We start from the raw sequence: 26861 nt of genomic DNA, 5'->3' as shown, positions 1-26861 counted from the left end.
AGATTTGTCTCAGAGGTTTACCTCTTAAACGTTTCAAGAAGATTGCTCTCTAATACTTTGGCAAACTGGATGCCAGCAGGAGAGTCTGGATAATCGTGTGGGATATGAGGTGTTCTTTTATACAGGGAATGTTTTAGAGCCTCCTGTAATCCACCAACTCGGGCACCTTGATATATCTAGAAAACAAAAGCATTAGATTGCCTTTTATTTATTAATTATGAACTGCCTTTTACATATACAGTATCTCAAGGCAATTCACAGACATACCATAAAAACAGTATAAAAACCAACTGAAGATAGGTTTAAAAACAATACAGAGACCTTTGTATCCAGCTGGAAAAGCTCGTCAAAACAAAAATGTATTCGGTTATTTATGGAAGGTACAACAGATAGCCGTTCCACAGAACATTGCCTTCGATGCTTCAAATTGCAAAAGTCAACATTGACAAGGCCCTGAGTTCTCCTCAGTTGAATTAATCTATTTGCTTTCTCATTATAAAGAGAACTGAGAACTGTTAACACAAAAGTAAAATTTGCTGAGAACTATGCATGGGTAATGTAGTGGATCCTAATCACCACAAGCTGAGCTATGCTTGAGGAACAGATCTCTTGACCCCTGCAGATCATTGCAACCCATTCTCTCAAAGGCTATTCTTGAATGATGTGCAATGCAGATGGGGGCGGGGGGAATCTGTTTCTGGCGGGAGAAGGTGGTGGCAGTTCTGGATTTCACCCTCTCCTCCAAGCGCCTTTGCTCAACATTAGGGTCTCTTTGGTTCCAAAACATTCTCTTTATTATACAGAGGCGACCACCCAAAATGAACCATAGCACAGACTTAATAAATTGCAGAAGCTACTGCAATAGTTTAACTTATAATCTGTTTAATGATATAAATGGTAGTGGAACAATGTAGCCAGTGTGGTGCCCTCCAGATTTTGTTGGTTCAGAAAAGGGCAACTAGAATGATCCAAGGGGATGGAGCAATTCCCCTATGAGGAAAGGTTGCAACATTTGGGGCTTTTTAGTTTAGAGAAAACGCAAGTGAGAGGCGACATGATAGAAGTGTATAATATTATGCATGGATGGAAAACGTCAATAGAGAATTTTTTCTCCCCCTCTCGCGTAACACTAGAACTTGCGGACATCCAATGAAGCTGAACGCTGAAAGATTCAGGGTCACAAACTTGGCCGGCTTTAAAAGGTTAGACAAATTCATGGAGGATAAGGCTATCAATGGCTACTAGCCATGATGGCTGTGCTCTGCCACCATGGTGTTGGAAGGCAGAGCTGGGGTCCCAATCCCGGGGAACTGGATCCCGGAGAGTTGGGAGAAGAGTATTCGGATGGATGGCAGAGAGAAGGGGGAGGAACTTCCCCCCTTTGGAGCGAAGACGAAACAGAGGAACTGCCAGTGATAAGGTCGCTTAGCAACGGGGAGCCTGAGCCCTCCCTGGACATTCTCACGCCTCCCCCTCTTTCAGGCTCAGAGCAAGAGGGGAAAGAGGGAGGGCTGCTCACAGCCGAAAAGCAGGGAGGCAGTTTACCATCAGCCCCTCCCCTATCCCCCATCCTGGAATCGGAAACTTCAGAAGAGGAGGGGGTGATGCTTCCCCCCTCACCGCGCACACGCAGACAGCTGAAAAGACAGGAGAGAAGGGGGGGAAGGCGGGCAGTACCTGAGGGGCAGTTAAGGAGGAGCGAAAGATTGCGCGCCCGTTTGGCCCCTTCTTAAAGAACAGGCGGGAAGAAGTCCCTTGCTCTGTCAACTTTCTCCCAATGCCGCAGGACCTGTATCCCTGTATTGATTCATGAGAAAACGCAGTCTTTGTTTGGACATTACCCTAATAAAACACGAATTAACTACAGTCGTTGGTCTGGTTCCTGAGTCACATCCTGGGCCTGACAGCTTGACAGAGCCTCCTAAATCACCCTCAACGCTCTCTTCACTTGACTGGGACAAGATGTCAAAGGGAGCAGCGGGGGGGACGAACCCCACTTCTGAGACAGAAGAAGTGGAACTCTTGAGGACTAAGGTAGCTGATTTGCAGACGGATGTTCAAGCCCTGCTAGCAGCAGTCAAGGCGCTGAAGACGGATAATCAAACCTTGAAGGCCACGATAGACCAGATGCGAACAGCCCCTCCAGCTGCCGTAGTAAAGGTTCCCATTGGATTGCCCCCAAAATACGCGGGACAAAGTGATCAGTTGGCAACCTTCGTGGCTCAATGTGAGTTATATCTGGATGTCAGGCACACGGAATTTCCAGACGATGGGGCTAAAGTAGCTTTCGTGATTAGCCTCCTGGAGGGAGAAGCTGCAAAATGGGTGACTCCGTATCTCGTGAGAAAGGATACTGTCTTAGGAAGGTACAGAGGATTTATACAGGAGATGACCGAGATGTTTCAAGACCCGCAAAGGGCTGAAACAGTAGCGCGGCAACTAGGCACTCTGAAGCAAGCTAAAGGGACTGTTTCCGAGTACACTAACGCTTTTAAAATTCTGTCCCAGGAAACTGGTTACAATGACGCCGCCCTGATGTTTATGTACCGGAGTGGATTAAATGCTGAAATCCTGGATGAGTTGGCCAGGACCTCCCCCCCCCCGCTGACCTACCAGGGCTCATCCGGCTATGCCTACAGATAGATCACCGGATGGAAGGAAGGCGCCTGGAAAGGAAGCAGGAGGTCCCGAGATACTCAGCCTCGGCATCCCGCAACAAGACCCTTCCCACTGCAGGGATGGCAGGTAATGCAACTGAGGGACAGGGAGGGGCTAGGCCAAGACTGTCGGAAGAAGAAAAGGAAAGACGACGCCGGGAACGTTTATGCTTTTATTGTTCAAAGCCGGGCCATGTGGCCAGAGACTGTGGACTGAAAGGGGGGAAAGCTGAGCCGTCGGGAAACTAGAACACCCAGTCCACGTGCAGGCTGGTGGACTGGGGGCAGCATTGTATAAAGGCCCCCCAACGATCCAACCTCCCTCAAAGGGGGTGTTGGTCTTGCCTATTCGGATTACAACTTCCAGAGGAGTGGTGTTTAATTCCACTGCCTTAATTGACAGTGGAGCCTCCACAAATTTTATTGATGCAAAGTTAGTCAAGCGTCATGGAATTTCCCGGTGGAAACTGGACGCTCCCCTAGCTGTGGAGACTATCGATGGGAGACCCCTGAAGTCAGGAGGGGTGACACAAGCCACGGAGGAAGTGAAACTTCAAATCCCTGGGCACAAAGAGTTCATTTTGCTATACGTGTCAGATCTCTCGAACTTTGAGGTGATTCTGGGAATGCCCTGGCTAGCAAAGCATGAACCCAAAATAAGTTGGAAGGAGGCGGTGGTGTGGTTCACCTCACAGTATTGCCAGGAGAACTGTCAACCTGAAGGAATCAAGAACACCCTAGCGGGAGCAGTGCAAGAGATCGAGCAAGTGACCCTGCCGCCAAAGTATGAAGAATTCAAAGATGTTTTTGATGAAAAAGAGGCAGAGACTTTACCCCCCCACCGCCCTTACGACTGTGCGATTGATCTAGTGCCAGGAGCCAGCATCCCATCAGGGAGAATCTACTCTCTCACAGAGAATGAGAGGGAGGCCCTGAAGGAATTCCTGGATAAAAACCTGAGGCGAGGATTCATACGCCCCTCACAATCCCCTGCTGGAGCGCCACTATTGTTTGTGAAAAAGAAGGGGGGGGAACTCAGACCCTGTAACGACTATCGCGCATTGAACCAGATCACCATCCCCAACAGCTACCCGCTGCCCCTGATCTCAGAGTTGCTGGACCGACTGCGCTCTGCAAAAATCTTCACAAAGTTGGATTTGAGAGGAGCGTACAATCTGATCAGAATGAAGGAGGGAGATGAATGGAAAACAGGATTCTTGACCGCTTACGGACAGTATGAATACCTGGTCATGCCGTTCGGGCTTTGTGGAAGTCCAGGAATTTTTCAAAAATTCATGAACGACGTGTTTAGAGACTTGTTGGACACGTATGTAATCTGTTACTTAGATGATATCCTGGTGTTCTCAAAGAACCAGGAAGACCAGGACCAGCATGTGAAGACGGTGTTGAAGAGACTGAGAGAAAATCACCTGTATGCTAAATTAGAGAAATGTGGATTTGACCTCAAGTCTCTAGACTTCCTTGGATATCGAATCTCAGCGGAAGGCGTGGAGATGGACCCAGGGAAAGTAAGCTGCATATTGGACTGGGGCCAACCTGTCACCAAAAAGGATGTACAACGGTTTTTGGGGTTTGCCAATTATTACAGAAAGTTCATTCCAGGGTTTTCCAAATTAACAGCTCCTCTGACTGACTGTTTAAGGGGGAAGAAGAAGTTTCAATGGACAGAGAACGCCACCGAGGCCTTTGAGGAGCTGAAGAGAAGGTTTGCTACTGAGCCCATTCTGCGCTTTGCTGATCCGAACCGCCCTTTCGTAGTGGAAGCAGATGCTTCAGATTTTGCCATCGGGGGGTCCTGCTACAATTAGACCAAGAAGGGAAGGAGCTGCACCCCTGTGCGTACTTCTCTCGGAAGTTAAAGCCTGTAGAGAAGAACTACACAGTTTGGGAGAAGGAGCTGCTGGCCATCAAGGACTCTTTTGAAAACTGGAGACAATACCTAGAGGGGACCTCTCATCGAATTGAAGTGCGCTCCGACCACAAGAATCTTGAAAGCCTCCAAACCGCCAGAAAGCTGAACCAGAGACAGATAAGATGGTCCCAGTTCTTCACTAGGTTTAACTTCCAGATTACTTACCATGCCCAAGCCAAAAACCAGAGAGCGGATGCCTTATCCAGACAGCCACAATACAAAGAAAGTGAATCCGAGGACCAGCCTCAGTACGTAATCCCGTCAGAGAAATTAACGTTGGGAGTATGCCAGCCTTCATGGGAAGAGGAACTCAAAAAGGCACAACAAGAAGATGCAGACATGCTAAAATATCAGCAGGAGACGGGACAAGGTCAAGACTCAGAAGTAACCTTTCACTGGAGAAATGGACTGTTATGGTTCAAAACCGCCAGATATGTGCCAGAAGGGGAATTAAGGCTCAGAATCCTACGCCAGTGTCATGATTCCATCACAGCGGGACACTTTGGGATTTACAAGACCATTCAGAACGTGGCCAAGGACTTCTGGTGGCCTAAAATGCGTCGGGATATTGAGAGTTATGTAAAGTCCTGCTCTGTCTGTCTGCGGACAAAAACACAAACAGGGACACCAGCAGGACTGTTACAACCGTTGCCTGTCCCACACGAACCCTGGAAGGACCTCTCCATGGATTTTATAACTGATCTACCCAAGTCCCAAGGAATGACAGCCATCTTAGTAGTGGTGGATCTACTTACCAAAATGGCACACTTTCTTCCTTGTGCAGGGGCCTTAGAGGCTAAAGAAACGGCCAAGTTATTCATAAAAGAAGTCTACCGGCTGCATGGATTGCCAAACAGCGTAGTCTCAGACCAAGGAACTCAGTTCACAGCCAAATTTTGGAGACCAATGTGGAAACGGTTGCAGACGGAATTAAAACTCTCCTCCGCCCATCACCCCCAGACAGATGGGCAGACGGAATGCTTGAACGCCGTTTTGGAAAGATATTTACGAAGTTATGTGTCCTATCAACAGACTGACTGGGTATCATATTTGCATTTTGCAGAGTTCACCTACAACAATTCTCTGCACTCCAGCACTCAACAAACCCCGTTCTTCGCTAATTATGGATTCCATCCTAAAGTCTTTCCAAGCAGCTCAGAAGGAATGCTGGTACCGGCAGCTGAGAACTTCCTTAAGGAATTGCAAGTGGCGCAACAGACACTGAAACAGCAGTTAAACGAAGCCAAAACGGAGTACAAGCGAGTTGCTGACCTGCACAGGAAGGAGGGCCCCCCCCTTCAACCGGGAGACCAGGTATGGCTGTCCACCCGCTTCCTCCAGATGCCGGGCAAATGTAGAAAATTACAAGACAAGAGGGTGGGTCCTTTCGAAATAGAAACTCAAATCAATCCCGTGGCGTACCGACTGAAGCTGCCTGACACGTTTAAAATACATCCTGTGTTCCATCGATCCCTCTTAACGAAAGCCGCCCCTCCCAGTGAGTTACGGCCGGAGGAACCTCCCGGAGCTCCACTCCTGGTAAATGAGCAGCTTGAGTTTGAAGTTGAGGAGATCTTAGATTCCAGGATCAGACGCCACAAGCTGCAGTACTTGATTCACTGGAAAGGCTATGGGGTGGCTGACAGATCATGGGAAGATGCAGCTGATGTGCATGCTCCAGAATTGGTAAAACTTTTCCATCAACGTTTTCCCCACCGTCCCAAGCCAGACAAGGGGAGGGGGGCACAGCCTGGGAGGGGGGATGGTGTCGGAAGGCAGAGCTGGGGTCCCAATCCCGGGGAGCTGGATCCCAGAGAGTTGGGAGAAGAGTATTCGGATGGATGGCAGAGGGAAGGGGGAGGAACTTCCCCCCTTTGGAGTGAAGACGAAACAGAGGAACTGCCAGTGATAAGGTCGCTTAGCAACGGGGAGCCTGAGCCCTCCCTGGACATTCTCACGCCTCCCCCTCTTTCAGGCTCAGAGCAAGAGGGGAAAGAGGGAGGGCTGCTCACAGCCGAAAAGCAGGGAGGCAGTTTACCATCAGCCCCTCCCCTATCCCCCATCCTGGAATCGGAAACTTCAGAAGAGGAGGGGGTGATGCTTCCCCCCTCACCGCGCACACGCAGACAGCTGAAAAGACAGGAGAGAAGGGGGGGAAGGCGGGCAGTACCTGAGGGGCAGTTAAGGAGGAGCGAAAGATTGCGCGCCCGTTTGGCCCCTTCTTAAAGAACAGGCGGGAAGAAGTCCCTTGCTCTGTCAACTTTCTCCCAATGCCGCAGGACCTGTATCCCTGTATTGCTTCATGAGAAAACGCAGTCTTTGTTTGGACATTACCTTAATAAAACACGAATTAACTACAGCCGTTGGTCTGGTTCCTGAGTCACATCCTGGGCCTGACACATAGTCAGAGGCAGTATATTTCTGAAAACCAGTTGCCGGAAGCTGCAGGAGGGGAGAGCACTCTTGCACTCAGGTCCTGCTTGTGGGCTTCTCATGGGCATCTGGTTGGCCACTGTGAGAACAGGATGCTGGACTAGATGGGCCACTGGCCTGACCCAGCAGGCTCTTCTTATGTTCTTATGACTATGACTCCCATAAGCTCCAAGCAGAATGTCCAGGGATGATGGCAGTTGTAGTCCAACAACAGATGGAAGACACCATGTTGGCTACCCCTGATGTATCATTATAAATATCAAGTTTCTTTCTTTCTTTCATGCCGCCTGAAATCAGAGATTTGGAGTAAAAATACTTCAGCAACAATATAAAACTACAACAGGATATTGAGTAGAAAACATGGGGAAAACTCCTTTCTGAGGAGCACAAGACCTGATACAAACAGCTTGGATACATGCATTTTAAAAATACAGTTATGATCATCAAGCTTTAATCATTCTGAAGAGCATAAAATATACTAAAGCGCAATAAAAGTTAGCTTCCTATCTTTCTATTTGAAACATCACTTACAAAAGACATCCAAAAAGCCATGCCCCAACCTTTGGGCAAGCAAATATCCCAGCCACTTCCCCATCCTAGTCGATCTTCTCCAGCCAGTTTTCCTGGTTCCTGAACAAGGAGTATAGGAATCTTGGATTCTTGAGGGCCCAAGTCAAGATGTGTTCCAGGTACCAAGAGTTTGCTTCTTAGATGATTCAAGTCCTGGAATAAAAGGGGATAGATGTCTAAAGTTTGCTTTTTAAAAAAAAATGATACTTGGGGTGTGTGTGAAGAGATTCTGCATTGTGAACACCTAAACTTGCTTTTACCTTAAACCAAAACTATTTACTGGTTATTAAATAAAGGCTTCAATGAAAGCAATCCCTGGAACTCAACAATTTTTCTTACTCCAGTATTTGTTCTATAGGTCATTAAAGCAAGATGGCATCTTGCAAGCCTGATATGAATTCCTTTTGATCAGTGCTCAGAAACACTCAGCCAAGTTTTCACTGCAGGAAGCAGGCTCTGGGGTTCAGTAATTTCTTTTTTAAAAAAATAACTGTTGCATCAGCCAATCTTTTCTTGGCTTTAAGAATGTACAACTATAGATTTATGTATCATGATAGCCCTATTTACAAAGACAGCTAGCTTTAAACATTTGTAGATCAATTGACTAAAGAATTTGTTGGTTAACTTGATGGGGTGAGAGTAGAGCACACACTTTTTGCCCATTATGTTGAAGGAAAAAATATTCAAGATGGCTTCTTGCAACTCTGTTCCAGACCAATTCCTTTCTTTTCAACCAACACTTAGTAGTAGCTTTTGATTACTAAAAAATTGTCCTGGGTTCCTTCTGGGGGGAAGGGTGGGACATAAATTTAATAAATAATAATGATAATATTTAAATGTTTGATATACTTCCTTCAAATTCTAAAACGCATTCATATTGGGATTTTGCCAATATGAAGCTTTGTTTGCATATTAAATCAACTGTATTCTTTTTATGGTGATATCCAAAGTCATACTCAGAACAGGCCCGTTGAAAAAAATGGGCTTAAATTAGCAATGACCAATTTGTCCACTGATTTTAACAGTTCTATGCTGAATATGACTTACAGGTACCACCTTTAAAGGACAATCATAAATGAACAAAAAAAATCCTTAGATAGCCTACCTATTTATATTTATTTAGAAGTTTTATAAACCACAATTAAAGAGCTCTCTAAAATTGTGTATAAAACTATTTTAATTGTTTTAATTATGTTTTTAAAATTGCTGTAACCCGCCTTAGGACTTCTGGGTGAAGGGTGGGTAATAAATTGTTCAACAACAACAACAATATCCACAAACCAATTAAAAACAAATATGCATAAAACCACCATCATTAAAACACAGATAAAATTTAAAAAACTTTAAAAATAGATATAGGTACCTACATCCGGGTAGGCTACCCAAAACAAAAAAGCTTTCAGCAGGCATCTGAAACAATAATAAGGGTGCCCGCCTTGTACAACAAAGAGTCAAAATAAAAAAAGGTAGACTTCAGAGAAAGCTGTAAAATAGAACCCATAAACAACTTGAGTAAAGTAAGGAAATAGCATTCCACAAGTTTACCACCACATATTTTTCCTATGCAATATTAAGGTTTAAAATCTGGTCATAAAGCAAAGTCTGATTCACAGTCCACGACACAAGTTTAAGGGAAGGATTTCTAAGTGCTTTTCTTGGCTAGCATCAAAGGAACCAATGCAGGTCACCATCTGGTACTTGTGGATTAATCCTTTGTACACAGATTTTAACATTTGCACCAGGGTATGGACCACCATAGAAAGTGCTTTCATTTTGGTTGGCTTGAACGAAACTCCCAAAATGCCATCCAGACAGAGAAAGAGAAAGGAGGGGGAAATAGTGGCCTGTCATACATCCATATCAATCTTTAGTCTGGCATGATGCCATTTCCATGTTTACAGATCCCAGAACGCAGTCAAATGGTACTAGATGCAACCAAGTTGCTGAAGCTAAGCAGGTCTATGCCTGGTCTGCATCTGGATGGGGGACTGCCTGGGAATCCCATTACACTGCCTTGAGTTCCACGATAGAAGAACAGTCTATGTTAGTGCAAGTTAAGTAACTAGAGATGCAATGTGAATCATGAGGCAACATCCTCAAATTAGAGGACAGAACCTATTCCAATATCCTACAACAGCTGCAGAGAGATGGATAGGGTTTGGAAACATGACTCAGAATACTTGGACTAAGACATACACTTCATTAGTTGATATTTATAATATAAAAGTTACCTGTTCTGGCATTTTATTGTCTATGACATTCTTGCGGACATTCTGATCCCAGAGAAAGCTCTGTGCACACTTAGGAGGCACACCTTCTAAAATCAGCTGTTTAACATTCTCTCCTTCTAAAAGAAAAAAAAAGGAGGCCCATATTGTCACTGAAAGGCTAAGAGAATACAAAGGGGAATGCACAATAGCAAACTTTGGGAAGGTTATTAAAGCTTTTAATCTTAATAACATCCACGTCACAGTTTAAGAAAAACTTAAAGTATATGTATATATCTTAGGAGGATAGCAACCCTTGTACTCAGTTTTACAGGACTAATATTTTGTACCAAGAGCAAACGCACATTTAACAGCTGGGGAAAAAAAGAACCTTGATTTCTAATCTAACGAAAGTGACAATTTTCCAGGAGTTGTGGAACTCTGAAGAAGAGTCCTAATTTTACAGTGTTCTAAATTCAGAAAGCAACATTCTTACAGCACTCTCATTTTAGAGCAAGAGAGGAGAACCCGTGGCCCTCCAGATGTTGTTGGACTCCAATTCTCATCATTCCTGACCACTGGCCATGCTAACTGGGACTGAAGAGAGTTGGAAGTGCAACAACATTGGGGCTCCTTGTTTTCAAGGTTGGCATGAAGGTGGCAACTTCTAATTTCCACTAGAGCTTTAAATTCTGAAGTTGATGCCCTTCTCCTATCCCTTAGCACATTAAGAATAAAGGCTAATGCACTATTTTGTCACTGCAGAGTTAAGCACTTTAGTGAGAAAATATTTAAACATCCCTTGACTCACAGACTAGTCACAGATGATCACAAACTGCGCAAGGATTAATGCGTATTCACATGCCAAGTAGATTATTGACATTAGGTTTTGGAAGAGAAGTGTGGAAGTTATGGTGCCAAAAGATAAGTTAAGGAGGATGGTTCTATTGATACTTTGACAGCTCTGTGCCCTATTGTTCTTTTTTTTTTTTTTTAGCATAAAAGCTATTCCAACAAAAAGAGAAAAATGGGGAGTGTATCTGCATGCTTAGCAGATCAGAATACTCTGCCTATTGTAATAACTTCATGCGTGCTATTTAGAATACTTTATTTAAAACACACAAAATAAAATCTACAAATGTCTACTACTCCACCCTGTATCTTAGAGATGGCAGAACTTTTAAGGAATAGAATGCCTCACTAAGGATGTGAGAAGTTTTTGAACCAAGTAAGAGAATGAAATACTAAACAATTATAGCAAATGAGTCAGATCTTTGTTTTCTTCATGACAACTATGGGATATATTCAACGCTAGTCCAACTCAGAGTAGACCTATTGAAATTAATGGACATGACTAATGTAATTCCATTCATTTCAATGGGCCTACTCTGAGTAAAAACATGAGAAGGAGCCCTGCTGGATCAGGCCAATGGCCCATCTAGCATCATGTTCTCACAGTGGCCAACCAGATGCCTATGGGAGGCCCACAAGCAGGACCTCAGCACAAGAGCACTCTCTCCTCCTGAGGTTTCCAGTAACTGGCATTCAGAGGCATACTGCCTCCAACAGTTGGGGAACAGCTGCAGCACTGGGGGACTGGAGAAGACCTGCCCTGGGAGTATCTGAGCATCTGAGTGCTTGCTTGCTTACTTGCTCCTCTGGGGTTGCTGTCTCTGGAGACAGCTGAAGTCCCTGGTAAGTGCTGCAAGAACTGGGATCCCCTGCCTGGCCCTGGTTCCAGAGAGAGGCTGCAGTTAATCTCGCAGCCTCTTGCATCAGCTCCTGGTTGGGTCAGGGGGCATAGAAACCTGGCTGCCCTTGGGTGGCAGGTTTGCTGCTGCCGGGGTTGCCACTGAAGGGGTGACACCAAAGGGAGTCCTGAGGGCAAGGGCATTACCCCGTTCTATTTCTTTTTTTTTAACCAATCTAGAGAAGATTGGTAGTGGGGATGGCGTATGGCTCATGTGTAGTTCCTGCGCAGAGCGAGTCTGTGCAGTGAACTGAATGATAGGAGAAAGTCACCAGATGCCTTCCGAGTGAGAGTCTGCAGCTGGTAGAAGGCTGGCCCTCCCTGGGCGTGGGGGGGGGAGAAGATGTGTCCTGTGTGAAAGATATTGAGTGGGTCTGACTGTTCCCAATTCTCCCAGAGGCCTACTGGGATGCAGGGGTGGTGGACAGATTAAGATGGTCTACCCCCAGGGACTAATGGAATCCACAGGGTTCCTGAATGCCCTGGGGGAGTTCCCAGTAGATAGAGCAGGTGACCCTGTTGAAGCCCTTGTCACACTGTGGAACAGCGAGGTGCGTCGGGCTCTTGACACAGTTGCCCCCGAGCTCCCTCTCCGGCATTGTGGAGCCCGGTTTGCACCTTAGTACACCAGTGAGGTAAGGGCAATGAAACAGGCTGGACAACGGCTACAGCGCAAGTGGCGAAAGGCATGCTGTGAAGCTGATCAGGCACGAGTAAAACATAACAGTCGTTTTTAAAGCTTTTAAAAAAAATTGTTTAAAGATGTTTTGTTTTAATATATTTTAAAGTCTGTTTTTATGATGTTTTGAAGTGTTCTTAGCGCTTTTGTTTGCTGCCCTGGGCCCTACTGGGACAAAGGGTGGAATATCAATCAAATAATAAATAAATAAATAAAACAGTGGAGAGAGAAAGTAATTGTGGTGGCTAGTAGCCACTGATACCCTTATCCTCCATGAATATGTCTAACCTTGTTTTAAAGCCATCCAGCTTGGAGGACACTATTTTTTACAAGAGTTAATTCCAGGAGTACTTAGTTGGATACAACCTTATGCTGGGAGCAAGGGTGAGATATAAATATAAATATAATAATAATAATAATCTAATACAGGGGAAAAGCTGTGGGGCACAATCCAACTAAGCACCAGCTTTCCTTAAGATGTCTTTTTAAGTGGAATCTTCCTTCTGGCTGTTTGCAAACATTGGTCTTCAGCCATCCCGGCCTATTGCTGGGTCCCCACATACATCCATTTAAGATCTTCTCTTTCTACCCTTTGTTCTTCAGTCATCAACTTTAACCTGCATGCACTGCTTACATGCATGCACTGTCTGCAGCATCCCTCAAAATACAAAGGGTTATTAACTTCAAAAGCATACAGTATAATGAACGGTTACAGTAAGCAGAATCACATAGGCTATCAGGAAGTGGTATGTCCCCTCTACCTTGTAAATGCAAAACCTTCTCATAGGACAATAAAAATGCAGAAGATCTTGATGTATTTGTGCATCTAGACCCTTGATGTCCAACATGGCCACCATTCGCCACATGTGTTGAAATGGTTATTGACCTGTGGCAAATTGGTGCTATACTTCTACCACCTATTTTTTAAATAAAATTTTAATAAGATTATTTTATACATGTATCAGTTCAAGAACATAACCCTTCTCCCTTAACAAGCAAATATCCATCCTTGGCTCCTATACACTTTTCTGATTTTGAAAAGTACAGAATCGTTTGTGAATTCATGTAAGATCTTTGACATCTACAATTCCCAACTATCTCAAGAGGCTTGTGAGGCTTCTTACTTTGGAGAAGCACCTTTTTGCGACAGATGCAATTTTACTTCAAAGCACCAACATTTGAAAGATGATTCAGTTGTTATAATGTGGACCCATATTTTAAATCAAAATGAGTTCGCAGCTCTAACTACGGTTACTCCAAAACAGTTTTCAATTTTTGGTTTAACATGTCTCTGTGAATCAACTTATTCTGTGGTTAAAATGATGAAATCAAAACAGAGGTTGCAGATATGGATGAAAATTTGGAAGCGGAGTTGATATGTAGTCTAACTGATTTTATGTCTGATTTTCCTGCACTACTTGGTGAAAAGACATGTCAGATTCTCACTAATTCTATCAATACATAATTCAAAACACTGTGTATTTTTCTGCCCTCAAACACACAAGTTATTTTTTTTGTCATGTGGTGAAAATGTTAACGCATTTGCCACAATTTTGGCAAGTATGAAAAAAATGTTGGACGCCACTGATCTAGACCACAACACTGTCGTTAGAAATATCAGTCCATGGCTGATGGATCACATGGAGAAAAGCACTTTATTGTGCAACACCCAACAGCATTGCCCTGGAAAGTGTAGAAGGGTCTTACAACGTAGAGGGACCAAAGCTTTAAGACTGCTGTTTGTCAATACTTCAAGGAACGGTCCACAACTCATCACCAGAGCACATGCTTGCGAACAAAACATTCCAAGCCTCAGTCTTCAGTGAAAGGATCCCAGACCACAGGATTAAGAGAAACTCCCTTCCTAAAAAGATGGGAGAGCTGCTTCCAGTTAGAATATATTGTTCGGCTTAATGGGCCAGCATCAGGTAGAGAACAAGGTAGAGAAGTGAAGCAGATGTCAAATGTAGACATGTAAAAGAAATTTGTGCTCAGGAGATGTTTTTTTCTTTTACCCCCAACCTGCACTATTCCTCAGAGATCAGAGAAATTATTAGAAGTGAAATCATCAAGTTATGAATCCAAAGTCATGGCAATAACATAATAGATAAATGTGCAAATAACTTCAGTGGCTCTGAATTAAGGAACCTCTGGTTCTTATTCTGATAATAAAAACAAAATGTTTCTAAAGCTAAATAAGCACAGCAAGTCAAACTCCTCTGGGGAACTCTTTTAGCACTTTCCCTAATGTGTATGTTTGTATGGCAATACAAGCAGGTAGAAATGAAGTGTTGCATCTTGAGGTATAGCACCTGTGGGCCTCGCCAGGATTCGAACCTGGATCATCTGTACCATTTAACAGAGGCTTCCATTGAGCACAAGACCAGTTTGGTGCCAAGTCCCTTCCTCACAACTGCCATTCTCTACGTACCCTTCATTTGGAATGTATGCATTTAGTTACCTGTAGTACATTGACTGGAACTCTGAAAAGCCATAAAAGGAGAGCAACAACCCACAGCATGTTTAATAAAAAACCATGAACTTAACCCAATATAAAAGTAGGCTATTTTACTCTTTAGAGCTACATATTAGATGAGATTACTTTACCTTTGTATTTTTCTGGATCTGGCATGGCTTTCAATCTCTTTTGGGGTAAATTCACTCGAGGATCCCCAACAGTCAAACCCAGTACAGTACCTGATGGAACGTCTGATGAACCTAACCCTTAAAACACACAAAATGGATGTACCCTTAAAAATAAAAAAAAGTTTTACCAACAAGTATTACTTTGAGATCTTTCAAGACAAAATGTACATCAGTAAGTATATGAAAGGGCTTGCAGCAGAATGTTGTAGCATGGATTGCTCCTGTTCTGGGTGCCAGCTAACCAGCCATGCCTTTTCCCAGGATACTCCATTTCACTCCTTGCTCCAAAATACTCTGCATTCAGTGGCCACCAAACATGCTCAGTCCTCACTGGACTGGGGGTTTGTTTGTTCCCCTTTAGGGTTGGGCTTCTCTTTAAGGTGTACGTTTGTAAATCTTGGGATTCCCTCAAGCCAGCTGATTCCCACTCTTGTGTATATGGTGTCCTTTTGGATAAGGTTCAGCACTCAGAATGAGTTTGCTGCTAGCATATATGATGCTATGTAGCCTGGACAAAGCAAACCTGATTTTAGATCATACTATTCTTCAGATACTATTCTTGATGATGTTATAATAAGAATTAAGGTCTATTAACTGACTGCTGGTGAAAGAACTGCAGAGTTCTTCATCCTAGCCAGTAAGTTGCCTTTCCATTTTCTCCCCTGGTAGCTATTTCCCTCAATGATATAAAGGGGCAGCTTCTATTCTCTGGCAGCCATATTCTAAGCAATGAAACATGCTGATAGTGTTATGGTTCAGCAAAAATTCAGGAATCTATAAATGGCATCCCTTACAGGAAGAAAGGGTAGAAGCACTATTAGAACATACCTTGCAACAGTTCAAAGATGGCTTCTTGATGATTATGAAGCACCATCAGATCAGGATTTCTGCAATGTTCTGCCCACCAACTGTTAATATCAGAAGCCGTAGAATCCAGTTCCTAGAAAGTCCACCACAACATGTAAGGTATTGGGGGTGGAATATAATATGCTGCTACAAAGTTCTGTTCCTTTTCATTCATATTTATATGTGTATATTACCTCTTGCGCATGTGCGCACACGCACACACGTACGTTATGGTACAACTGCTAAGAAATAGACTCCAGGCTTCCAAGATTTAGCTAAAGGTTTGAAGATGATTGCTATAAATCAAGTCCAAAGTATGGGAATGCACCATTTAAGTACATCTACAACTTGTGGTGCTTTAGAGTTGTTTTGAATACCGAGCATGGGAGTTGGCACCATATGAGAAACAGGCAGGTGCACTGATCTGGCTTTATAGCATCACCAAACCTACTGGGTCTTCCAGCTCGTACTGAGGAGCTCCACAAACTTCTACCACCTATACTTTAACAAAATATGTACAATATTGCCACAAAAGTTATTTTGCATTTGGTACACAGGATGCTGCCTTGTACTGCGTCAGACTACAGATCCATCTAGCAAACATGGTGCCCTCCAGACATTGTTCACTACAATCCCATCATCCCTGACCATTGGCGATGCTGGCTGGGCTAATGTGAGTTGGCATCTGCCACATCTGGAAGGCACCAAGTTGGCTACCACTGGTCTATTCTGACTGGCAGTGTCTATCCAGGGGTCTTTCCCAGCCTTGCCTGGATACTGGAAAATGAACCTGGGATCTTTTGCAAGCAAAGCATGTGCTCTACTACAGTTTTAAATGGAGGCTTTGCTGTATAGTTTTATTTATTATATTCCATTATCCAGCATTCTTTCAGAATATGGAGGTCCAGAAAGCCAAGACAGTAGTATAACTAACGAAAAATGTCCCGAACCTTTCTAGACAAGTTGTGAAACATATTCCGGGATCTATGAATGGCATTTCCTATAGAAAGAAAGAGTATAAGTACTACAAACATGAGTAACTAGTTCTACTTCAATACTGGATTCTAGCATTCGACTATCATAATTGTGGAATAGTAATACTACCTTGTGCACATGACAAAAATAAGCATGCAAACTAGTGATATACTTACAGTCTGCACAGAAGCAGTTTTAAGTGCCTCTGTAAGAACGCAGTGCGAGAGGGGACCAATCAACCGATATCTGAGGATCTCCATTGTTAAATCTCTGGAAGAGATAAAAGGTACACTACAAAAAGTGAGGGGATGATAAATCAGTCTAATTATAGTCTGTGTCAATTTAGCATGCATTCATTCATAAGTCACATTTCTGCATTCATCCGTTTAAGAAATCCACATAAATTTCGTATTTCAATACATAATTAAAAACAAAATAAACACATATTTAAGTTTGTATTTTTCCATGTATTCATTTCTAAATGTATTTTACCCTGAAATATTTGTTTTATTATGCATTTGGTACATTTGTTAAGTTGAGAACTTTATAGCAAATTTTGGAGGTGTAAGATGCAAAGGATTATTACATTCCAATCTGTGTATTAGTTCAGGAAGTGCAAATTAGGTCAATTCACTTATGGAACTTTCCTCTCCATCCCTATGTATGTTGAGGTAATTTAATTAGACCAATTGAGTAATGTGTTAAAAGCACCTAGACAAGTACAGCAATTACCTTATAACAGTTCCAGTAGTTTGTGATGTCCAGCAATAGGGCTGGTGGGGATCTCTGGTTCCATCACCAATAATTTTTTTCACTGGGACAACCATTTCTCCTTCTTTGTCTTCCTTCTTCCTTTTCTGGCCAATATTTTCAGTAATATCCTTTTGATTTTCTTCTTGTGTTACACCTGGTTCAGGATTACAGACTTCAGTGGGCTCAGAACACTGGAAGACTCTTTTTAACTCGGCCAGAATGTCCTAAAGCGGAGTAGGGAAAAGGAACATAAGAAGAGTTCTACTGGATCAAGCCAAAAGCCCATGTAGCCTAGTATCCTATTCTCACAGTGGCCAGCCAGATTCCTATAGGAAGCTCACAAGTAGGACATGAGCGCAATAGCCCGCTCCCCTCCTGCAGTTTCGAGAAACTGGTATTCAGAAGTATACTGCCACCTATAGTGGAGAGAAATATAGCCGTCAGGATTAGTAGCTACTAATAGCCTTATCCTCCATGAATTTGTGTAATCCTCTTTTAAAGCCATCCAAGTTGATGGCCACCACTGCCTCTTGTGGGAGCAAATTCCATACTTTAACTATGTTAATCAAAAGGGATCATCAAATATGAAAGCCATCATCTTTTATACAGGTTTCAGCCAAGAGATTAAGAGCAGCATCCTTTGAGATAAACAGCTGAAAAAGAAGACTAGCAGATGAACTTTTTAGCTCAGCATTCTCAGCTGGCCAACCTTATAGAATGAACGTATGTTCACTCAGGAGCTCATACTGATGCTAAAAGAATCAGAATTTTAAAAAAAGACCTCAATGACCAATTGACACTACAAAAGGTGTGTCTAAAGCTCCTTTTAGAAAGCACCTTCTACAAATCTTGTTTCATCAGTACTGTGTAAGGTGAAAAAGTTGCTCTGGCCAAGCAGGTTCATACCTGCTTAAAGGTTGGATGTATCCATATCCACAGCTGTCTGCTTTCAGAAGTACTATCAATCTTATCCCTGGGTTTCCACATGAAAGTAACTGGACCAAGTGCATCTTCAGGATATCGGTCTATTTGGTACAATGTAAGAGCACCCTGACGCTTTCCAGCTAGACAAGGAATAGCTGCAAATGTTGGCCCTGAAGACAAACAATACAAACACACTTATGATCATGTTAGAGATGCTCAACAAAATAGTGCTCATTTAAGCACAAAATAACTTCAAGAGTTGGAGACCAGATCTAGATGTATTCTTCCAAACCCTAAATTGACAGTTAGACATGGTCCAGGGGGATGCAGGTGAAGAATAGATCCTACAGCTCTTGCTTTAAAAATGTCAAAGCTGGTTACTCACCCTACCCACAATGAACCTTAAGATGTTTTACTTTGCTCAAGCTATATTGGGAATGGACAAGAAATGCTAAGTTCCCTCCCCCACCCTGATTTTTTCCTAAACTAAGCTTAAAACTAGCCCTGATCAGCTATGACAAGTAAGTTTTTCCCCAAGGTGATCAAGTATAGAAGCATTTAAATTAGAAGACCTGCGTTATTTTCTCCTCATAGATCAATGCACCATAAAATGATTAACAGAATTTTGCTACATTCAGACAATAGTTCAAACAACAGTTTGGAGGATCCTGAATAAGTGATGTATGCATGTGCTCATGCCTCCCCCTCCTCTGGATTTAATTTCTTATTTCACCTTTTGGTCTAACCACATCTTACTGTGATATACGAACCAGCAAACTATGGTTTGAACGATCTCTCCAAGTAACGATCAGAACCCTGATTTGAAGGATTGTTTGAATGTGGGCTAATAACTTTGGGGGACTTATTTGGAAGGCCGCCCTAAACACAGCATGGCTGTCATAAGTGATTGTTGCTGCAAAAGTTCCAGTAATTTTATTTTACAAACTTAGAATATATCGTATTAATCACAGGTGTTTATGTCACAGAAAACCCAAACTATATTTAATAGCAGAATGGCTAACTCTGGTTTCCATGCCAGTAGCAAGTATCCGGCAAGGTGGAAGGAGCAAGGAGATACTGGAGTGTAAGGGGCTATATAAAGATGTACCTAGCCTTTCATTATGTGCTTTCCCTTTGGACAATATCTGGTTGCAGAAATATGGAGACACTTAACTACTGGCCAGATTAAGGCAAAAAGGTTCTCATGCCCAACTCAATAGTCAGGATCAGAACTTAAAAATAAGGAAATGTTACCTGCATCTACGTTACACATTCGAGCAAGTGCTGTTAGAAGTTCTTCCTCTTTTCCAATCAACTCCAAACAACAGTAATATGATAAATCCTGATGTAAAAGAAAAGCCATTTAATTTCAAGCTGTGAAAAAGAATCCTGGCATGCTTGAGTGTCAAGGGTAAACAACGTTATTTATTTTCTTTTTAAAAATTTGAGCTATTCTTCCAGTCTAATTCAGGGAGCTTGAAGCAATGAACAAAAAAATAAAAATAAAAATAAAGAACAGAATAGAGCATTAAAATTACTAAGAATAATAAATCTAGTGGAGAGAAGAGCCACGTGTCTTTCTGACAAGCTACAACAATGGATAGTTCAGCAATAACCTGTAAGCAGTAAGAATAGCCTTTTCAAATAAAAACATCCTCAGCTGACAGCAGAAAGATATAGAGAAGCCTTTCCCAACCTGGTGTGCCCTCCCAATGTTTGGACTACAACTCCTAACATCCCTGGCCATTTCCCTGATGGATGGGGCTGATGGGAGTTGTACTCGACAACAGGAAGGCTGGTATAGAGGAACACCCACCCGTGTTCCAGAGAGACTATGCCACAAAAGAGAATTCCCTGCTATGTGCTTTTATAGATATCACTGTAACCAAAACTTGAACATTCAGCAGAATTTCACTAGCTTTCCTTAAGGTGTAGGGAAATACATATGGCAGAATGTGCTTCTGAATGTATGCAGGTTCAGGCCACTAATGGCTTTAAAGGTCAAAAACATCACTTTCAGTTGAACCAAAAAGCTAACTGAAGTGCTTACAATAATAGAGGTTTTATGGGATGGTGGCATGGAGGTCATGTTTTGCCATACACTAGATAGTGGTTCAAGCAGCTGCCTTCAAGTTTGCATTCAAGCCATGCATATCACAACTTGTAGAGATCAGATCTCATTAGATCCCAAAGTTTTGAGAAGAGGGGGCAGCTAGCCAATTGCCTTCATAAACATGAAGGGAGTGTGCAAATTAATATTCTCAGAAACTGAGGTAGGCACAGATTAGGTGACTAAGTCTCCTGGAATGTGGCAAGCATTTAGAAAATGTTGGTGGAAACACTACTCGAAATCTATCCCATCTCTTGATAAGCAACAGCCTCATACTGTCTTGCACAAAGACCAAGAATGAAGCTTGGAGTTGTTTCCAGATGTACAGGTTATTAAATATTAACAAGACTCAATAGTCAATACAGCTGAAGACATGAGGACATTGGGGTACACAAAAATGATTAAAGAATCATATGCTGGCTTCATCTTTTCTCCACTCAACAAGTTCTTCACAATGCTATGGAACGTCCTAAGGGAGGTGGTGGGCTCTCCAACACTGGAGGCAGTCAACAGGCACTTTAAGTTGGATTCCTGCATCCTTACATGACCTTATAGGCCCCTTCTAACTCTACTCTTCTATGAATAAAGGGATAGCCCACAGGATCTACTCTATAGGATCGACACTCTGGAAAGGGCATTCTGTGTTCTTGTCTGGTTTTAAAAAACTATACTGTTTTAACTTGCCAAGAATGGATGCATAAAGAGTCACGGTACCTGAAGGAGGCAGTGGCTTGTCATGGCCCGGTAGCAGGCCCTATAGCTCTTGGTTGTGGGTCTATCTCCTAAGCAGTACCCCCATTTCTTCACCATGTGAAACCGTTTTGCATGCCAGATGTGCGTTTCCAACCAGATGTTCTTCCTTTGCCTGCGATTGAACTCTACCACCAAGTTTGTATGACGTCGCCTAGCTTTACGGCACTTGCTCTTTGGGAGTTCTTTTTTCTGATGTTCAGGTTTCTCTGCCTGTGTAGGTAGAAGGTATAATATTTTAATGCATTTGTTTACCAAATGGAAGCCAATGTAATTCCATGGGATCTGGCTCAGAGTGCATGGAGGGCGACGGCACATGCATTCACAGGGATTATTTTGAAGACAGCAAACAAATAGTCACCTATGCCGCAATTGAACTTGGGACCTTCTGCATACAAAGCAAATGATTTACCACTGAGCTGCAGCGCCTCCCCAAGATTAGGACTGCAGCCTAAGTCTCATGCATTTGCCTAGAAGTTTAGCACAACAGGCTTCAGTGGTTCCAAAACCCCAGAAGAATGATCATCTAGTACTCAATAGTAGTAGCAGATTATGTGGAAAAATAAAATAAAGAAACACCTCTATTCTGGCAAGCTCACGGAGTCGCCTGGGCAGACGTTTAATATTGTGACTCATTGCTCGCCTCCTCATGTGTCTAGGAAGAGACTGAAACACTAAGGTATTGGAAGACTTCTGCTTAACTGCCTTCAACATAGCTTTCATTTCCGCAGCACGAGCCTGAACAAAAGGAGACACTGAAATAAAAAGAGAACTTGTTCAGCACCTGAAATCTGACAGACCAAGAAGAAAGCACTTAATGAAGCAAGTTCTCCAGTTGGCAGCAATAAGATTTATACATTTTTTAAAGTTCCATGCAACTTCAAAAAACATCTCTTAAAACTATGTGCAGGCAGCTTAACTGGAACATGGAGAACGCTGAAATACTGTTGGTAGACAAACTGCGGGACTATTCCAAAATGATTATCTACAGACTGAAAATCTGTCAGCGCTTAAACCAAGTTGATGTACGGATTTTAAAATAACAAAGATTCAAAAATAATTTTTATATAGCAATAAAACACAACAGACCAAGCTTATATACCAGGGTGAGCACACTTTAGCTGTTCGTTCTACTTTTTTTTTTAAAAAGCTAGAACTCCAATATCTACAAACCAGAGCCAGGTGCAAAAGGCATTTAGGATTAAAGAACAGGGAGCTTTTGAGCACCTTCTGAGCCCATGGATTTGTTTGCAGTACCAGAACTGAACTCGCACTTTCATACAAAACTCCACTTCTGGTGAGCTTTCTTCACTGAGCAGCCTGATTTAGGTGAAAAGGTTACTTTGTTGCTGCTGCTGCTGCTGCGGTTGAAAAACTGGGAATCAGATACCCTGTTGCAAGTCATCCAGAAATCTAACAGTTGATCCTGATCTACTATCTGCCTGCATCCCACAATTCCATTCTCTATGCATGCCATGTTAAATCTTCTGCTGTGCTTAGGGAAACATAATGAGCCCAAGCTTCCTCCCAGCTATGGTGCTATCAACTCCACAGTTGTGCTGCGTTTTTGAGGTGCTCCAAGCTTAGACATAGGCAGGGATATTCCAAGCAGTTGCACCACAGAGGCATCCGGAGGCCCAGCAAAACTGCTTGGAACATCTTAAAAGCACGACAGAAGAAGGAGAAGCCCCAGTTCTTCTCTCAAGTGGGGAGCTGGAAAGGAAGGATGAGCTTATTATTTTGTCCCTGCACCTCTGAAGTGCACAGCAACCGTGGGAGTGATCCCCACTCTCCTCTGTAGCTTTACATTTAGAATTGAGAAAAGGGCACATCAGAGGAAGAGTCTGGCAGGTACAAATTTGTGGCTGACCACCAAGACCAGCCAAAATCTGTGGACCTCTGCTTGTAAGTAGCCATTTGGTGGGGTGCCAATGGCATGGGAAAATGCTTTCAAGAGGCTAGGAAGGAAAACTATTCTGTTCTCAAAGTATTAATTTAGGCATGTGGAGACAAGTAAATGCTGCATGTGTGCTAGAAGGTTTATAGACTAATTTGCTAGAGTGCAACAGCCATTTAACCATTTAGAATACTGTAACATTTCATGAATCAGGTTAACAGTAACATTATTCCAGTTTCCAATTATTTTGACATAAAAACAGCCATAACCATCTTAAGAAATGATTCGCCAAAGAAAAACTAAGACAGAGTGGACGCATTGAAATAAACAGAATTAACTTCATTTAAATTGATTTTCTCTTGAGTATGATTACAGTAAGATATCACCCAATTTGTATTCAGATGCCAAACAAAACTATAGTTTGGTGTGATTAGAATGAGCCAAAAGAGCCTCAGACTCGTGTACTCCCTTCTCCTCTTCCAGCACTGCTGTAGAGAAGAATTCCAGACTTTTTGCTTCTAATTGCAGTTAACAAGTTTAATGGTGAGTCTGCATCCTAGACTGTGATTAACTATAGTTTGTTTAAATGTCAGCTCAATAACTCATGGTTTGAAACTTGCTTGTTTAAAACAAAACATAATTAAGATTAACCATAGTTTGCCAGGTTTGGACAATACCACAAGTTACGGTTCATCTAAACAGGATGTGAAAGCCTCCAAACTCCTCCTCATGGCTGTGCCATAGGAGGAGGAAGCATGGAAGCTAATACTCTCAGTGGTTCAGTCTTGTCACACTATACTATTGTTTGGCATGTCTCCTACAAATAAGAAATAAACACTACAAGCTTGCTAGCAACATGCAAGTTTCCTGAACATTTCCTTGCAATTAATTATGTTCTTTAAATTCCTAAACAGGAGGACTAGTTTACATTTTTAATTGCTACAGACAGAGAAAGATTAATGGTGACCTTAACAATCACTGAATTTACAAAACCACTGTATGAGAAAGCTTGCAGTATGTTGTCCAATATGACCTAACATATACCTTAATATTTAAACACATAGGCCCAAAGCAAAGATGGATAGTTCATCTGTGCTTACCCATTACATATTTAGGCATTTCATGGGAGGCTTTTTGACGTGAAAAGCTCTGCTGTGAGTTTTCAAAATGCAATTCTGTTGGAAAACAAAACAAAAAAAGAATTTTATATTATGATGTGAAATGACTGAAGTCACAAATTGAGTGTATGCTACAAGCTAAATGGTTAATTCTGAAAGTGATTCAGTTATTAAGCAGCCACTCTCTTATTGCTTACTTCGAGATGTAAAATGTTAAATCTCTCCTTTGTCTAAATAGCCAATGTCAACAATACTGGGCTACCTTTATATCAAGAAAGCTTCCTAAGTTCATTGCTGGACACTCAAAATGCTGCTTCTTTAAGTGATTCATGAGAGACAATCTCTTATTTCCCATGTGGAGAGGCACCTGCTGGCCAACTGTCGGAAGGCAGAGCTGGGGTCCCAATCCCGGGGAGCTGGATCCCGGAGAGTTGGGAGAAGAGTATTCGGATGGATGGCAGAGGGAAGGGGGAGGAACTTCCCCCCTTTGGAGCGAAGACGAAACAGAGGAACTGCCAGTGATAAGGTCGCTTAGCAACGGGGAGCCTGAGCCCTCCCTGGACATTCTCACGCCTCCCCCTCTTTCAGGCTCAGAGCAAGAGGGGAAAGAGGGAGGGCTGCTCACAGCCGAAAAGCAGGGAGGCAGTTTACCATCCCCTATCCCCCATCCTGGAATCGGAAACTTCAGAAGAGGAGGGGGTGATGCTTCCCCCCTCACCGCGCACACGCAGACAGCTGAAAAGACAGGAGAGAAGGGGGGGAAGGCGGGCAGTACCTGAGGGGCAGTTAAGGAGGAGCGAAAGATTGCGCGCCCGTTTGGCCCCTTCTTAAAGAACAGGCGGGAAGAAGTCCCTTGCTCTGTCAACTTTCTCCCAATGCCGCAGGACCTGTATCCCTGTATTGCTTCATGAGAAAACGCAGTCTTCGTTTGGACATTACCCTAATAAAACACGAATTAACTACAGCCGTTGGTCTGGTTCCTGAGTCACATCCTGGGCCTGACACCAACTTAGAAACTGAGACTGATCCAAAAGCAGTATATAGGAAAGCTATCTCTGAAACAGCCAGACCACCCCCTCCACACTGCAGAGGCCTCTGAACAAATCTCCCATTTCTTTGTTTCTGTCCTTTCTCAAAATTATGTGACCATGCACAGCCCTCGCCCTCTGGAAGCAGCACTTCCAGAAATGTGTGCATCAAATTTGGCCCAGAAGTTAGCAGACACTGCTACCCCTACTCTAGGGTTTCAATCTTATCTCCAGATTACTTTTTTTTTAAGCTAATGTTTTATGAGTAATCAGAACCTATTCAATAAGGCAGTAAACCCTGGGATGGGGAACCTGTGCTTCCAGATGTGCTTGGATTACAACTCCCATCATCCTTGACCTTTGAGCCATACTAGCAGAGCCTGATGGGAGTCCAACAACATCTGGAGGACCACAGGTTCTCCATCCCTGTGGTAAACCATAATAGCTACCTTGTTTCTTGTGTTGAGGAGCTCCATCACCTCCATTCCGAAAGTGTATTTCACTAGGGCTAGGCCCACCGTCCAAGGGAAAGGTCACACTGGTAGGCTGGTTTTTCATTTTCTTGGCCCTTTTCTTCTCTTTTGCAGTAGACATTCCTGCAGTTGCAAAAAGCAAGCTATTTAAGGTGCAATTCTACCACTACTGCATAACAGCAGCCTTTGGCTCCATTAGAGAATAGCACAACAGATCCATGTAATGGTTCAAAGCCGACCAAGGCCTACAACTCTTCAAAAGGTTTATAACAAAACAAACATCTGAATAAAGAAAGTGGCCATTGTAGAACTACAATGAACAGCAACACCCCACCAAAAACTGGATTCCACCCATTAATTTAGAAATACACAAACATATATACAAGTGTTTACTTCTTAAATCTAATTTTAATTGTATTTTATGTATTTTAAATTTATTTTAATGTCTTTGTGATTTTACTGTTTACAATTTTATTATGTACATGTTTGATTTTATTTTTATTTTTGTAAGCCGCCTTGAGTGCCCTATTATAGGGTAGAAGGGCGGGATAAAAATATTTTAAATAAAAATAAATAAAATCTATAAACTCTTCTCAAAGCTCTTGAAATAGTTACAGTGACTTATAAAAAACAAATAAACAAAAATGCCATCATATGAAATGCACGACAGCAGAGAAGACATTGTACCAGCCAGTAGTGAACAATGTTTGGATTAACAGTTTTTCTCCCCACCTTCCTGCATCTCTCACTGCAGAACCTGATACTAAGTCAGCATCTTTCTCTTACCACTGCTGTGCTTTGTCACTCCTACAATACCAGCAGGGTGCAATAATACTGTAGACTAGAGTTAATTTAGCAACAGTAAATCCTGAGAAACCAGCAGCAATTTGGGTGGTTAAAAGGATTCTGGCTAATCACTGCACATTAGAACAAGAGAGGCTGAAAAATGGGGGCCATGACATCCTTACCACCAGTTTTAATTTGTACAGTGTCACTGTGGACAAAACTCTACATTTGAACAATTATACTAATAAATATATGGCCTGCTATACAACATTTGAATAGCCTGGAAAAAATGCAACGCCCTGGGAAATGTTTTTTGCATTTTTCTG

At 42.7% G+C, this 26861-nt stretch overlaps 1 protein-coding gene across 1 annotated transcript in view; it reads right to left on the bottom strand.

The window, feature by feature from the left end:
• The window catches only part of POP1 (POP1 homolog, ribonuclease P/MRP subunit), a 33923-nt gene that overhangs the window by 5758 nt on the left and 1304 nt on the right, over window positions 1-26861 (bottom strand). Inside the window, exons 2-14 of the mRNA XM_061603705.1 lie at window positions 25726-25872; window positions 24231-24305; window positions 21813-21988; window positions 21198-21446; window positions 19628-19715; window positions 18356-18543; window positions 17429-17673; window positions 16873-16966; window positions 15704-15815; window positions 14837-14953; window positions 9825-9940; window positions 7555-7746; window positions 22-176 (exon numbers count right to left, since the gene is read on the bottom strand). Coding sequence (XP_061459689.1) covers window positions 22-176; window positions 7555-7746; window positions 9825-9940; window positions 14837-14953; window positions 15704-15815; window positions 16873-16966; window positions 17429-17673; window positions 18356-18543; window positions 19628-19715; window positions 21198-21446; window positions 21813-21988; window positions 24231-24305; window positions 25726-25872 — 1954 coding nt within the window. The remainder of the gene's footprint in view (window positions 1-21; window positions 177-7554; window positions 7747-9824; window positions 9941-14836; window positions 14954-15703; window positions 15816-16872; window positions 16967-17428; window positions 17674-18355; window positions 18544-19627; window positions 19716-21197; window positions 21447-21812; window positions 21989-24230; window positions 24306-25725; window positions 25873-26861) is intronic.

Source organism: Rhineura floridana, chromosome 1 (assembly GCF_030035675.1).
Source record: "Rhineura floridana isolate rRhiFlo1 chromosome 1, rRhiFlo1.hap2, whole genome shotgun sequence".
Classification (NCBI taxonomy): domain Eukaryota; kingdom Metazoa; phylum Chordata; class Lepidosauria; order Squamata; family Rhineuridae; genus Rhineura; species Rhineura floridana.
Note: the sequence above shows the minus strand (reverse complement) of the source record. Positions and strands in the feature narration are given on the sequence as shown.